This window comes from Stegostoma tigrinum, chromosome 22, assembly GCF_030684315.1.
Source record: "Stegostoma tigrinum isolate sSteTig4 chromosome 22, sSteTig4.hap1, whole genome shotgun sequence".
In the NCBI taxonomy this organism is placed as follows: Eukaryota; Metazoa; Chordata; class Chondrichthyes; order Orectolobiformes; family Stegostomatidae; genus Stegostoma; species Stegostoma tigrinum.
Window position 1 is genome coordinate 7,718,884 of NC_081375.1, and position 13,066 is coordinate 7,731,949.

Sequence of the window (13,066 nt, forward strand, 5' to 3'; positions counted from 1 at the left end):
ATACATATACACAACTGTATACTTATACACAACAGTATACATATACACAACACTATACTTATACACAACAGTATACATATACACAACAGTGTACTTATACACAACAGTATACATATACACAACTGTATACATATACACAACAGTATGCTTATACACAGCAGTATACTTATACACAACAGTGTACATATACACAACAGTATACATCTACACAACAGTATACTTATACACAACAGTATACTTATACACAACAATATACATATACACAACAGTATACTAATACACAACAGTATACATATACGCAACAGTATACTTATACACAACAGTATACTTATACAACTCATACTCAGAAACCAAAACAGATCAGACATTTCTGCCGGTCGTGGGACTTAAAGTGTTAACTCTGATTTCTCTCTATAGATGCTGCCAGATCTGTTGAGTTTTTCCAGCAATTTTTGTTTTTGTTTCTGGTTTACAGCATCCACTTGTGATGTTTTGTTAAATCTTATACCCAAGCATCCACATGTGCAAGGTCAGCTGGGCTTGCTTCAGAGTTCAAACAGAGGAATTGATCAGTTCTCTCCTTCTGGTCTCCAAGCAGTTGATCAGCCAGTTCCATCCAGAACTGACTAGTTACAATGTCAGGGTACAGTTCCTTTCACCCAGCTCAGTGCTTGCTATCCCACATGTTTGGCACTGATCCTGTCTTCTCAAGGGTCAGTGATTGGTCAGTTGTCCCTTGGCAACCTCATCAGGATTTCTGATCATCTTACTTTCTTGTTCTCTCATCCCCATACAGCTAACAAGACAATAATCTTACATCATTTTTTTCTGAAGTAGAGTCTAGGCCCGAAACGTCAGCCTTCCTGTCGCCCTGATGCTGCTTGGCCTGCTCTGTTCATCCAGCTCTACACCTTGTTATCTTAGATTCTCCAGCATCTGTAGTTCCTACTATCAATGAAACAATAATCTTATATTTGCCTTCTTTCGTTTTCCATGCACCCAGTCCATTTGGTGCATTCATTAGACATTTGTTTGTTTTAAGCTTAGACTAATGCATATAACTATGATATTGTAGCACTTACAGAGATTTGGTTGAGAGGGCAACAAGATTGGCAGCCTAATGTTCCAGGATTTAGATATTTCAGACAAAATAGAGAGGGGTGTAAAAGATGAGGGGGAGTTGTGTTATTGATAAGGGAGAATCCCTTCAAGGCTAATCCAGCGAGGCCAAATGGGGATTAGCACAGGATTAGAACGAATGCAGTCATTTTGATGGGATTAGAATAGAATACCTACAGTGTGGAAACAGGCCATTTAGCCCAAAAGTCCTCACTGACTCCCCAAAAAACATCCCACCCAGTCCTACCCCCCACCCCATCCCTATAACCATGCATTTCCTACAGTTAATTCACCTAACCTACACATCCCTGAACACTAGGGGTAATTTAGCATGGCCAGTCCACCTAACCTGTACATCTTTGGACTGTGGGAGGAAACTGGAGCACCCGGAGGAAACCCACGCAGACACAGGGAGAATGTACAAACTCCACAAAGACAGTCACCCGAGGCTGGGATTGAACCCGGGTCCCTGGTGCTGTGAGGCTGCAGTGCTAACCACTGAGCCACCATGTTGGTGGTCTACAGGCCTCCCAACAGCCAGTGGGAGGTGGGGGAAAATATATGTAGACAGATTGTGGAAAAATATAAAAATAACAGGGTTGTTGTGGTGGGTGATTTTAACTTCCAATACATTGACTGGGATTCCCTTAGTGCCAGGGGCTTGGATGGTGGAGGGTAGTTTGTTAGGTGCGTCCAGGAGGGTTTCTTGAAGGAATGTCTAAACAGTCCAATTAGGGAAGGGGCCATACTACACCTTGCATGGGGGAACAAGCCTGGCCAGGTGACCAAAATTTCAGTAGGGGAGGATTTCAGGAACAATGATGATAATTCCGTGAGCTTTGAATTTTTTTTTGGATAAAAGTAAATGTAGTCCTTGAGTGATAGTACTAAACCAGGGGAAGTTTAACTATGACACTTTCGGGCAGGAACTGAAGAATGTAGATTGGCATCTGGTATGTGGGAATCTTCTAAGGTCCACTAGATTCGAGTTCAGGACAAACATGTTCCTGTGAAAATGAGGGAAAAAGATGGCAAGATTTGGAAACCTTGGATGACAAGACAAGTTATAAGCTTAGTTAAGAAATAAAAAAAGAGGAATGCATAAAGTTTAGGAAACTGAAGCCAGCCAGAGACGTTGAAGAATACAAGGATTGCTGGAAAGAACTTAAACCAGGAATTTGGAGGGCTAAAAAGAACGTGCAATCTTGGCAAACAGGATTAAGGTAAATCCCAAGGTGTTTATAAGGATAAAAGGGTAGATAGGACAAGGATAGGCCCAGTAAAGAACGAGAGAGGCAATTTGTGCATGGAGCCAGAGGAAGTGGATGAGGTCTGTTGCTATTCCCCAAGGAGGACATTGTGATGGTAAGTCATAGGAAGGGTATGTTGATATTCTAGGGCATTCCAAAATAAAAAGGAGCAGGTCTTGGGTGTTTTGAAAAACATTAAGGATGTTTTATCCAGGATCCAGAATACTGAGGGATGAAATTATTGGAGCCTTGTATAAAGCCTTTGTACCCTCATCAGTCACAAGAAAGGCCCCAGGGGACTGAAAAATAACCAGTTTATTCCTTTGTTTATGAAGAGCAATGGGAATAATCTGGGAAATTACAGGCTGGTGAGTTTTACTGCAACGGTAGAGAGATTGCTGGAGAAGATTCTTAAGGACAGGATTAATCCACATTTGGAAAAATATGAATTTATTCTCGATAAGCACAACTTTATGCAGAGAAGGTCATGGTTCACAAAACCTGACTGAGTTTGGTTTTGAAGTCAGAAGTCACAGGTTATAGCCCAACAGGTTTATTTGAAATCTCAAGCTTTCGGAGCTCAACCCCTTCATCAGGTGAAATGAGAGAGAACAGCACACCAACAAAGAATTTATAGGCAGTGAGGTCAAGGGCAGGGAGATCAAAAGATCATACAACTAGTGTGAGTGCAGTGTCAGATACCAAGTCTCTACAGGTGACCAAGAGTGTTAGACAGTGTGGGTGAAGTCTCAACAGCTGAATAACAAGCAAAAGCATAACCTTTAATCCGGTTAATTGAGGCAGAAAGATAATCACAAAAAATTAAAAATAAGGTGGTGCTGAAGACAAACTAACTGACTAGAATAACATGATAGGTATAAGAGTTGCATGGCGAGGGTCTAATTAAAATAATAATTAATCCAAAACTGTACAAACTAATTAAGGTAGAGAGATCATAACAATTTATCAAGGGTGATGATGCAAAAACATGGCAGTAAGGAAGGTTTTACAGATACAGAACAGTGTGGTGGGATCATATGTAGCATGCCATGAACCCAAGATCACGGTTGAGGCCGTCCTTATGGGTATGGAATTTGGCTATCAGTTTCGCTCAGTGTTTCTGCATTGTTGTGTATCTGGAAGTCCACCTTGGAGGCCAATTACTTGAAGATCAAAGGCTGAATGTCCTTGACCACTGAAGTGTTCCCCGACTGGGAGGGAACACTGGTGTCTGGCACAGTGTCCATTCATCTGTTGTTGTAGCATTTGCATGGTCTCACCAATGTCTCAGGTATCATTGCCTACAGTGTATGAGATAAACCCTCAGCATGCAACTCTTATACCTATCATGTTATTCTAATCATTTAGTTTGTCTCCATTACCACATTAGTTTTAATTTTTTGTAATTATCTCTCTACCTCATTTACTTAGATTATATGTCATTCCTTCACTTGTTATTCACACTAACACTGTTGGTCACCTGCACAGACTTATTATCTGGCACTCCATTCACACCAGTTGTATGATCTTTTGATCTCTCTGCCTTTTATCTCACTGCCTATAAACTTTGTGACTGTGTACTCTTCTCTCTCACTGCACCTGATGAAGGAGCAGTGCTCCAAAAGCTTGTGATTTCAAGTAAACCTGTTGGTCGTGTGACTTCTGACATTGCCCACCGCAGTCCGACAACAGCACTTCCACATCACTGCTTTCTTTGAGAATGTGACAAATGTGATTGATGAGGGTAGGGCGATACATGTTGTCTACATGGACTTCAGCAAGGTTTCTGACAAGGTCCCTCACGGCAGGCTGATACAGAAGGTCAAGTCAGAGAGCTAGTAAGTTAGATACAGAGCTGGCTTGGTCATTGAAGACAGAGAGTAATGGTGGAAGGAGAAATCAGTGACCAGTGGTTTCATGCAGGTATCAGTGCTGGGAACCCAGTTGTTTGTAATATAAACATAAATGATTTTGAGGAGAATGTAAGGTGGCCTGATTAGTAAATTTATGGATGAGACAAAGATTGGGGGAGCTGCAGGTAGTTACAGCAGGAGATAAATAGACTGGAGACTTGGGCAGAGAAATGCAAGTTGATGTAGGAGAGAAGTATACAGTAAATGGCAGCACCCCTAGGTGCATTAATATATAAAAGTTTGAAAACACATACCAACAGATTTAAGAACAGCTTCGTCCCTGCTATTATCAGACTTATGAATGACCCTCTTATAGATTAGAATTGATCTTTCTCTGTACCTTCTCTATAGCTGTAACTCTGTATTCTGCATTCTGTTCTATTAACCTGATGTACTTATGAGGTATGATTGCACACAAAACAATACTTTTCGCTGTATCTCAATACATATGACAATAATAAATCAAGTCAAATCATAATTCGCTGTAAGTTGCAACACGAGTGGGTAATTAGTCAAAAACGCCTGCCTGCCTTCATTGGTTAATGCACGGTGTATGAAAATTGGCAAGTCATTTTGCAGCTGTATAGAACTTTAGTTCGACTGCATTTGGAATATTGCATGCTGTTCTGATCGCCACTACCAGAAGGATGTGGAATTGTTTGGAGAGGAGAAAGAAAGGGCTTGCCAAAATATGCCTGGTTTAGATGGCACTAGCTGTGAGGAAAATTTGGACAAACTTGGTGTGTTTTCCCTTGAACTTTGGAGGCTGAAGGACAACTTGATATGAGATTTTCTTAATTATGAGAGGCATGGATATAATGGAGAGTCAGAATCTTTAGCCCAGGGTAGAAATGGAAACTACGAGGGAAAATATGTTACGGTAAAAGGAGAAAAGTTTAAAAGAGATGTGAAAGGCAAGTTTTTTTACACAGAGGAATGCTTGGAACGTGCTGCCAGAGGAGGTGGTAGAAGCAGAAACAGTAGCAACGTTGAAGAGGCATCATGACAGATATATGAATAGGCAGGGAATAGAGGGATACAGATTGTGTAGAGGCAAGGAGCTTTTAGTTTCGGAAGGCTTCATGTGCTGACACAGGCTTGGTGGGCTGAAGGGCTGGTTCCTGCTGTACTGAGATTTGTTCATTGCTCTATTTCTCTATTCTCTATTTATGTATGTATCTTTCTCTTCAAGTACCGTTTTGCTAATGGGACAATGGATTTTAAATAAAAGTAATCTAAAATGTTAAAAATATATGAACATGTTCATCCAACATGTAGATTGGAGGTTTGTATTTCCTTCTGTGCAAAGCAACAAATTTTAATACTGCAATGCAAATTTTCAACTTTCTTTGTTAAATGATTTCATCTTGCTGGATCTATAAAATCTGATTCGAGTTGACAAACATTCTGGGAGTAACATTTTATGCAAAACTTAGAAGCTTCAATTTTGCCTTTGTTTTAGTTAGTTGCATGTCATACCATCATTAATGACCCTACCCTCTTTGATACAGGAGGAGCTAAAGACATCGATAAGACTCTTATTGCTCCTATAGTCCATACCATTCACAAGTTCATATCCAAAAAGGAGCAAGCTGCACCAGTGCCTGAATCTGTAAGATTACTCTATTTTCTCTTAAATATTAGGATGACTTGTTTATATTCTAGTTTGATTGGTTTTGAGAAGACTGATAAATCTATTGAGTACAATGTTTTAAAATGTAACTTTCTAACTTCTAAATGTATTACCTTACGCTTAAACCCTGCATTAAATTTCATCTGGCATTTATTTGCCCCATCTATCATTACACTACTTAACACACTTGCAAAATTAACCAGGCTATTTTTGTCATCTATAAATGTTCCTGGCATTTCTCAGGAGTCAAATCCAGGTCATGTATACATGTTATATACACTTGTACATGAGGAACAATAGCCTCTGTGCTGACCTCTATGAAATAACATACTTTGTAGCCCTCCAGATTTTGAAATATTGATTAACTACAGCTCTCAAGATTTCTGTTCTTTAAATCCATGCTGCAACACTCCTTATGAACAAGCATCAGATGCAACCCTTTATCAAAAACAGTTTTGAAATCCATTGTACTTAACCTTGAAATGAATCATCAGCTCCAGTGAAACTTTACTGTTCTTTACAATTCTCACCACCCCTCCCCTTGATTTCTCCTTTGTTCATTCCTTCTGATACTAGAAACACCTAGTTCTGTTCCAGGGTCAGTCACATTTCGGTTGGTTCTACTATTTCATGAATCTATTGTAACCTGCTCCCATAATTCTACAGTGCTTTTCAGAACATATTGTGTATTTGCATACCTAAAATTCAAATTCGCCTTGCCTTAATTATTCCCTTCTTCTTCTGACTTATGCTATTACACTATTTCTTTTAATTGTGACTATATCCTTTGCCCCTTCTGTTTTCCTTTTCTTCACTTTTAGTATCTTTCTATGCTCAGTTTCAAAAGATTGTTTGCTTATATCGAGACTTGTTATTCTGCATTCCAAATTTTCTTCTGTATATATGATTATATTTCTGATACCCCCATTAGAATTATTTTAGGAATGGGGTAAAGGCTGAGTAATTGTCATGACGTCTCATCTTTCCACAGGGTATACAGCTATTGGAAACCACTCCTGAAAAGTTCTCCAATACCGATCGTCATCCTTCTAATTTGCAGGTAAGAACAGTAATGTCTGAGATTATGCCTAAAACTGTAATCAGAAACCCAATGGGTTGTCAAAATGTGAAGGTTTCAGTTTAATTTATAATTTAATTTTGAGAAGCCAAGAATGCTGGAGCAACTCTGTGCGTAAACATTGCTCCTTAATCCTCGATGGTTTTTCAGAGTGAAAAGTATTCACATTTTTCAGCAGATTTTCCAGCAAATGCCAGGGAGTGTCCTGGGGTGGTTCATGGACTGTGGGAAGCAGACCGTAAACATCTGTCATGCTGTAGCATGAAGGTTGGGCCTGTATTCTTTGGTGAGAAGAATGTGATGTTATTGAAATATATCAGATTTTGAAGGGATGCTGGCAGGAGATTCCGCTTGAATGGAAGTGTGGAAGGAAGGGGCACAGTTTATAAGCCCTAATAAGGGATAAAGAGAAGTATTTTCTCTCAGATGGTTTCTGCACCAGAAGCAACTGAGGCTGGTTCATTGAATACATGAAAGACTGCATTAGATAGATTTTTGATCAGCCAAGGAGTTCACCATTGAGGAATAGAGAAGAAAATGCCTACAATCTTATTGGATGGTGGAGCAGTCTCAAGGAGTTGAATGGAGTATCCCTATTTCAAACTCTTGCATGCTGTGTAGGTTTAGATAACAAAACACTGCTCAGAACATAGAACACATTTCACTTCTCACTATAAAAGTAAAAACTGCAGAAAGTCTATGGCAAATGATTCAACAAATGTTGAAAACCCAAATACTCCAACTGCGGTGGTGACGGAAGTTTTATCTGGTTTTTATCACTTGACTCGTTGTTTTATAAGACTGGGAAGTAAGCCAGTAGTGAACATTTATGCCTGCAGGATATCTTGCGCAGTCATGTGTTACTGAACATTGAAGGAATGGAATCTATTTTGACTGATAAATCCTTCAGGCTGATCTGAGGGTGCCCTGATTTCCACATATGCATTCAGTAATTCCCTGAATAGGTGGGAATCTAGCCTTCTTTTTAATTCACTTATGGGATGTGGGCATCACTGCTTGGCCAGCACCTTATTGTCCATCCTTAATTGCCTGTTGCAAAATGCCTCTGTGTCTGACTGGCTTCTTTAATGTCAAATTTGACAGAAGTGCCAGCCTTAGCAGATATGGCATTAGTGACCTGGAACAGGCAAATTATGAGATTCAACAGTTATCAGCAGCAGATCCCTTGTAGGAGCCAGACACAGGGACATTCCAGGCAGCGGTGACCTTCATGACTGCTAGCAATGCATGACCACCTAGAACCTCGGGAAGGAAGTCTTGTTCCAGAGGCGGAGTTATTAACAACAACCAGCCACAGATGCCTGAGCAGGACTTTTGCTCCATCATGTTGAAGAAGTGGATCCTCTGCCTATCTGTCATATGTTGGGTCTTATCATACACTTTAAGCTTTGTGCCATTCCTTCTACTGCTTGTGTTGGTGCTGGTGCTGGTACTGGGGTTTGGCTATGGTGATGGCGATGGCGCCAGTCTCAGTGCTGGAGATGGTGTTGGTGTTGGTGTTGGTGTTGATGGTGATGATGGACTTGCCTTGGGTGTTGGTTCTAGAGCTAGTGCTGGCGTCGGTGCTGGTGGTGTTAATGGTTTAGTCCTTGTACACCAGCATCACTGTTGACAATGGTGTGTTGTTAATGCTGGTGCTGGTGCTAGTGGTTTTGTTGGCTCACCAGGATACATGAACATCAACTGGCCACAAAACGACATGACCCACTATCACTCGTATCCTTACATACAGATAAGGAAGGACACCACTTTGATTGGGACAACACATCCATCCTAGGACAAGCCAAACAGAGACATGCACGAGAATTCCTAGAAACATGGCATTCCAACCAGAACTCCATCAACAAACACATTGATTTGGAACTCATCTACCATCCCCTGAGAAAAAGAACAGGAAATGACATCACCAACCCAAGGAAACCTAAACAGATAAATAGAAAGCGGGACATAACACCAGCGCTTCATCAGAGGCTCACTGATGATGTTACCTAAAATGGTGATGAAACGTCTGAAAACTAACCTTCCAGCTCAGCGAGCAAACTCACATCCAGAACCTCAACCTGAGCTACAAATCTTCTCAAAACTCGCTAACATGAAGCTGTATTATATAACTGGTTATTTCAGGATATATGAGATTAATTTGGCCTATCCACAACCCTTATAATTTCCTTGACAGTTCTTGCTATCACTCATTGAAAGTCTGGATGAGATCTCAAAAGCTGCTCTTCTCTGATAAATTATTTGTGTAAATTCCAATCGCTCTGGAAATGGAATAAAACTATTTTCAATCATAGGCAATCTTCAATCACACTATTTCTGCCCATATTTGTATAATAAATGTACCAAGAAATCATTGAGCAGTTTCGTTGCACGACAGGAATGTAGTCTTATGTGGAATTAGTTTGCCAGGTAAAAGAAGGCAACAAGTGGCAAAGTCTTATTTGAAACAACAAATGAATGTGTTTGCTATAACTATTTGCCTTCTAAAGCTACAATTTGTAATTGCTAATCCACAGGAGTTTTAATTGAGACTGAAATGTTAATTAATTCAGAATTACGAGACTACAGGAGATTGGTTAGCTCAGTTGGCCAGACATCTGGTTTGCGATGCAGAATGATGCCAACAGCATGGGCTCACTTTCCTTACCGGCTGTGGTTAACATTAAGGTCCTGCTTTCTCAACCCCTCCCCTTGCCTGAGGTATCGTGACCTCAGGCAGGTTCAACCACCACCAATCATCTCTTCCTCGCTGTCTAATAAGACAGCAGCCCTATTGCAGGACTACACCATATTTACTTACTTATTATTGACAAATTTCATTCAAGTCTGAAATCTGAGTGTAGGACTACATTTCCATTTTATTCACTTTAAATTGATTTTGTTTTCGAGTTTGTAAAAGAATATGGGATCTGTGCAATAATAACCTTGAATAATATTAATTGATATTTAATATTTTCTCATATTTCTCCCATTATTCACCTATTAATGCATTATTCAAAATAACTGCATTTTTAATGATACCTATTTATCTCACTTTATGCAGAGTGAAAAGTTCCTTACTCCATCCCCTGGTAACTGAATAAGTATTGAAAAAAAAACGAACTATTAGTGGTGGTTAAAGATTGAATTTTCGTAGAAACATTAAGATGCAAGATGTGGAATTTTCTCAGAAACAATCCTTGTCAGAATACAATTATCTATAAATTGATTAAAACTTGTTGGAAACTTGCTAAATTTATAGAAAATAATTGATCATTTTCAATTTACAATGATGTAATATTTAATCTTTATTAGTCAATAACTTTCTCAAAATATTACCCCATGATTCTTTATGAAAACCAAAATGTCTTTTCGTTATATAGTTTGTGAAATTTTTCATCATGTGTGCGATTCTTATTCCTGACTCGCAAGTTGCAACAGTAATTTTGCATTCCATATTGGACATAAATAAGAATGTAAACTGAAATAAATGACCCTCTATGTTGGAGTATTAATATCATGGCGATATAAACAAAATAATGACAACTCAATGATAACCAGCATTTAATTTGAACAGAGTTGGATTGTAACAGTCGCAACCCTATTTTTACCTCTTTTGTTGTTCCAGTATGACTAAAAACCAATCATCTATTGTATGATTGATGTCTGCCTTTTGATATGAACTGTGCTATGTGTTTCTATACAACCAACTTAATATTATTTCAATTTGCAATAACAACATAACATGAAATTATGACATTGTTGATAGTGAGAGCTGGCCTACTCTATCTTAAATATAAACGTGTGAAAGCCAAACGTAAGATCATAGTCATGTCCTATAGGATATAAGCTCCAACTAAATACTGACTCCATCATTTGGGTTCTCTTTTCATAGTCCTCAAAATGGTTAGCCGGGATTGGTAGAATCAATATTGAAGTAATTAAAACATGAATACTTTAAAAATGGGGTGAATATTGAGTTCTGTTCTTGTAAAATATCAATCTCACTAATAGGTGCAAGAACTTGCAAGTATTCATAAATCAACATGTAATTAGTTATTGGGGAATGTTTCAAAAGATATATATGTGCAATTTCTGATATTTTACATAATTTGCAAGCATTAGATTGAAAGAAATGTTAGTTGTTTCATACAAATGGTGCAATCTGTGAAGAGAACATAAGAAAGGCAAAATTGATTTTAACCTTGGTTAAGCCAGATGAAATTTAAGATGCTGGAATAAAAATTCTGCGGATTTGGTGCAGCAAATACCAATGCTAGTGCATTCACTTTTTAGAGTTTCTGATGTAGCAAGCCTAATGTTATAATTCAGTCATAAGGTTGAAGTCCTGGGTCAACTCTACATGATTATTTCAAAGAAATTCAAACAATTTCAAAGCATTCGCACCATCTCAGACTGAAATGACTGAATAATCATTCTCTTCACAAAATAACCACACAACCAAATATCATTTGTTCCGCAACGCAAGCTGCAAAACCAGTTTACCTCATCACAACTAATGTAAGATTGTCTTCCAGTTCAGAGAATAATGGCACTTGTTGCATATTGTTATTCACCAAATCAATTCTACTTTAGAGATGTCTGTCTATTTCTCTGAATTAATACACTGGGGCTTCTCGATATCAATCTTTATTCCAGTTTATCATGATCATTAGTTTAAAATTGGATATAGAGTCCCTCAAATTCTAAGAGACAGAACCAAAGTTGAACAGACCAAAGACTTGGTTCATCCTTTTTAGTGCAAGGCCTACTGTTGTATGTGCCCATCAGTATCAGTACAGTGAGTGACTAAACCAGAAACTTCACAACCAGAAAGGAGACCTCCGCCTGGGGGAAACTGGCATGCTATCCCAGTTTAATTATTTTGTAACTGACACGTATCAGCTTTCTGTTTTGGATTGAATTGTTTTTGATTAGATTTGAATTTGCTGTTAAATACATTGGTCATTCATGTGACCTTATATGTTGATCAATGAATATATTCCTGCAAATAAATAACTTCACGAGCGTGTGTCTTGTCATTTTTTTTTAAATGAAAAATTGTCTGGGTTTCTATTCCGGAGAAAGAGTTATTGGGGTGGGAATTTACTTCCTGCACCTACCTGAAACTGAATCAGCGGTGGATAAGATGAGGTCAGCAAGGCTAAGATGTCAAACTTACCACTCCATTGCCTAGCCCAGGGCACACTTGTCAGACTGCAACCACATGCATACATCTTGCGACAACAGCCTTGTAGATATTTGTATTTTGAGCCCCATGCTAGTTTTGTCATGATGGGAGGAATCTGGAAGTCTGTGGGAACCCCAGCAAGTAAATCAGCTTGTGAAGCTCTCTGCCGAGAGATTGCAAACTTTCTGACGGACACGTTTACAACGTCTTACCAATGCTCCTTCACAGTCCCCCAAACTCCCTCATATCTACTGTGCCTCTAAGGGGTGTATGGAAATGCATGGGGATAATAGAAAGGATGGGCAAGGGGATAAAGTAGAGGGTACACTGGGGTAAGGAGGAATATGCCAGAGTAGGTGCCTCTGGGTAACGTAATGAGAGGCCAGAGCTAGGGAGCCTAAAAATCATGTGCAGGCCTGCACCTGAGTCCCAAAGAATGGATGTAACCTTCTAAGCAGCTCAACTTGCCATCCCCCTGCTCTCTGTCACTGCCTCAGGCTTACCTAGAGACTTGGGAGAGGGAGACCCGAACCTTGCCCATTCCCTAATCTACTAGAGGGAAGATGACATAGGAGTGGGAGAACACCATGAGGTCAGGATTGTCAAATCAGTAAATGTAATGATTTGTGTATCTTGACACTGAACAGATGTCCTTTTTCTACACATCTTGAAGTCAGAAGCAACGAAATGTTATATCGATGTTTGGAATGTGGCTGCTACACTGGAGCATAGCAGCAGTTTTAATAATATTTCTGTAAACAACCTTGAGATTTGCAGCTTAGTGTTTCAACTGGTGAGAGTTTCACAATACCTGGGAGAATGGGTGGAAGCAGATTGGAGAATCATAGATTCCCCACAGTATGGAAGCAGACCATTTGCCCA

At 39.3% G+C, this 13,066-nt stretch overlaps 1 protein-coding gene across 1 annotated transcript in view; it reads left to right on the forward strand.

Moving 5' to 3' along the window:
* Positions 1 to 12,017, forward strand: part of LOC125463862 (sodium-coupled monocarboxylate transporter 1-like) — a 70,954-nt gene extending 58,937 nt beyond the window's left edge. The window contains exons 16-18 of the mRNA XM_059653613.1: positions 5,794 to 5,894; positions 6,907 to 6,975; positions 10,058 to 12,017. Of these exons, the coding sequence (XP_059509596.1) occupies positions 5,794 to 5,894; positions 6,907 to 6,975; positions 10,058 to 10,093 (206 nt within the window). The 3' untranslated portion in view covers positions 10,094 to 12,017. The remainder of the gene's footprint in view (positions 1 to 5,793; positions 5,895 to 6,906; positions 6,976 to 10,057) is intronic.
* Positions 12,018 to 13,066: the final 1,049 nt, after the last annotated feature.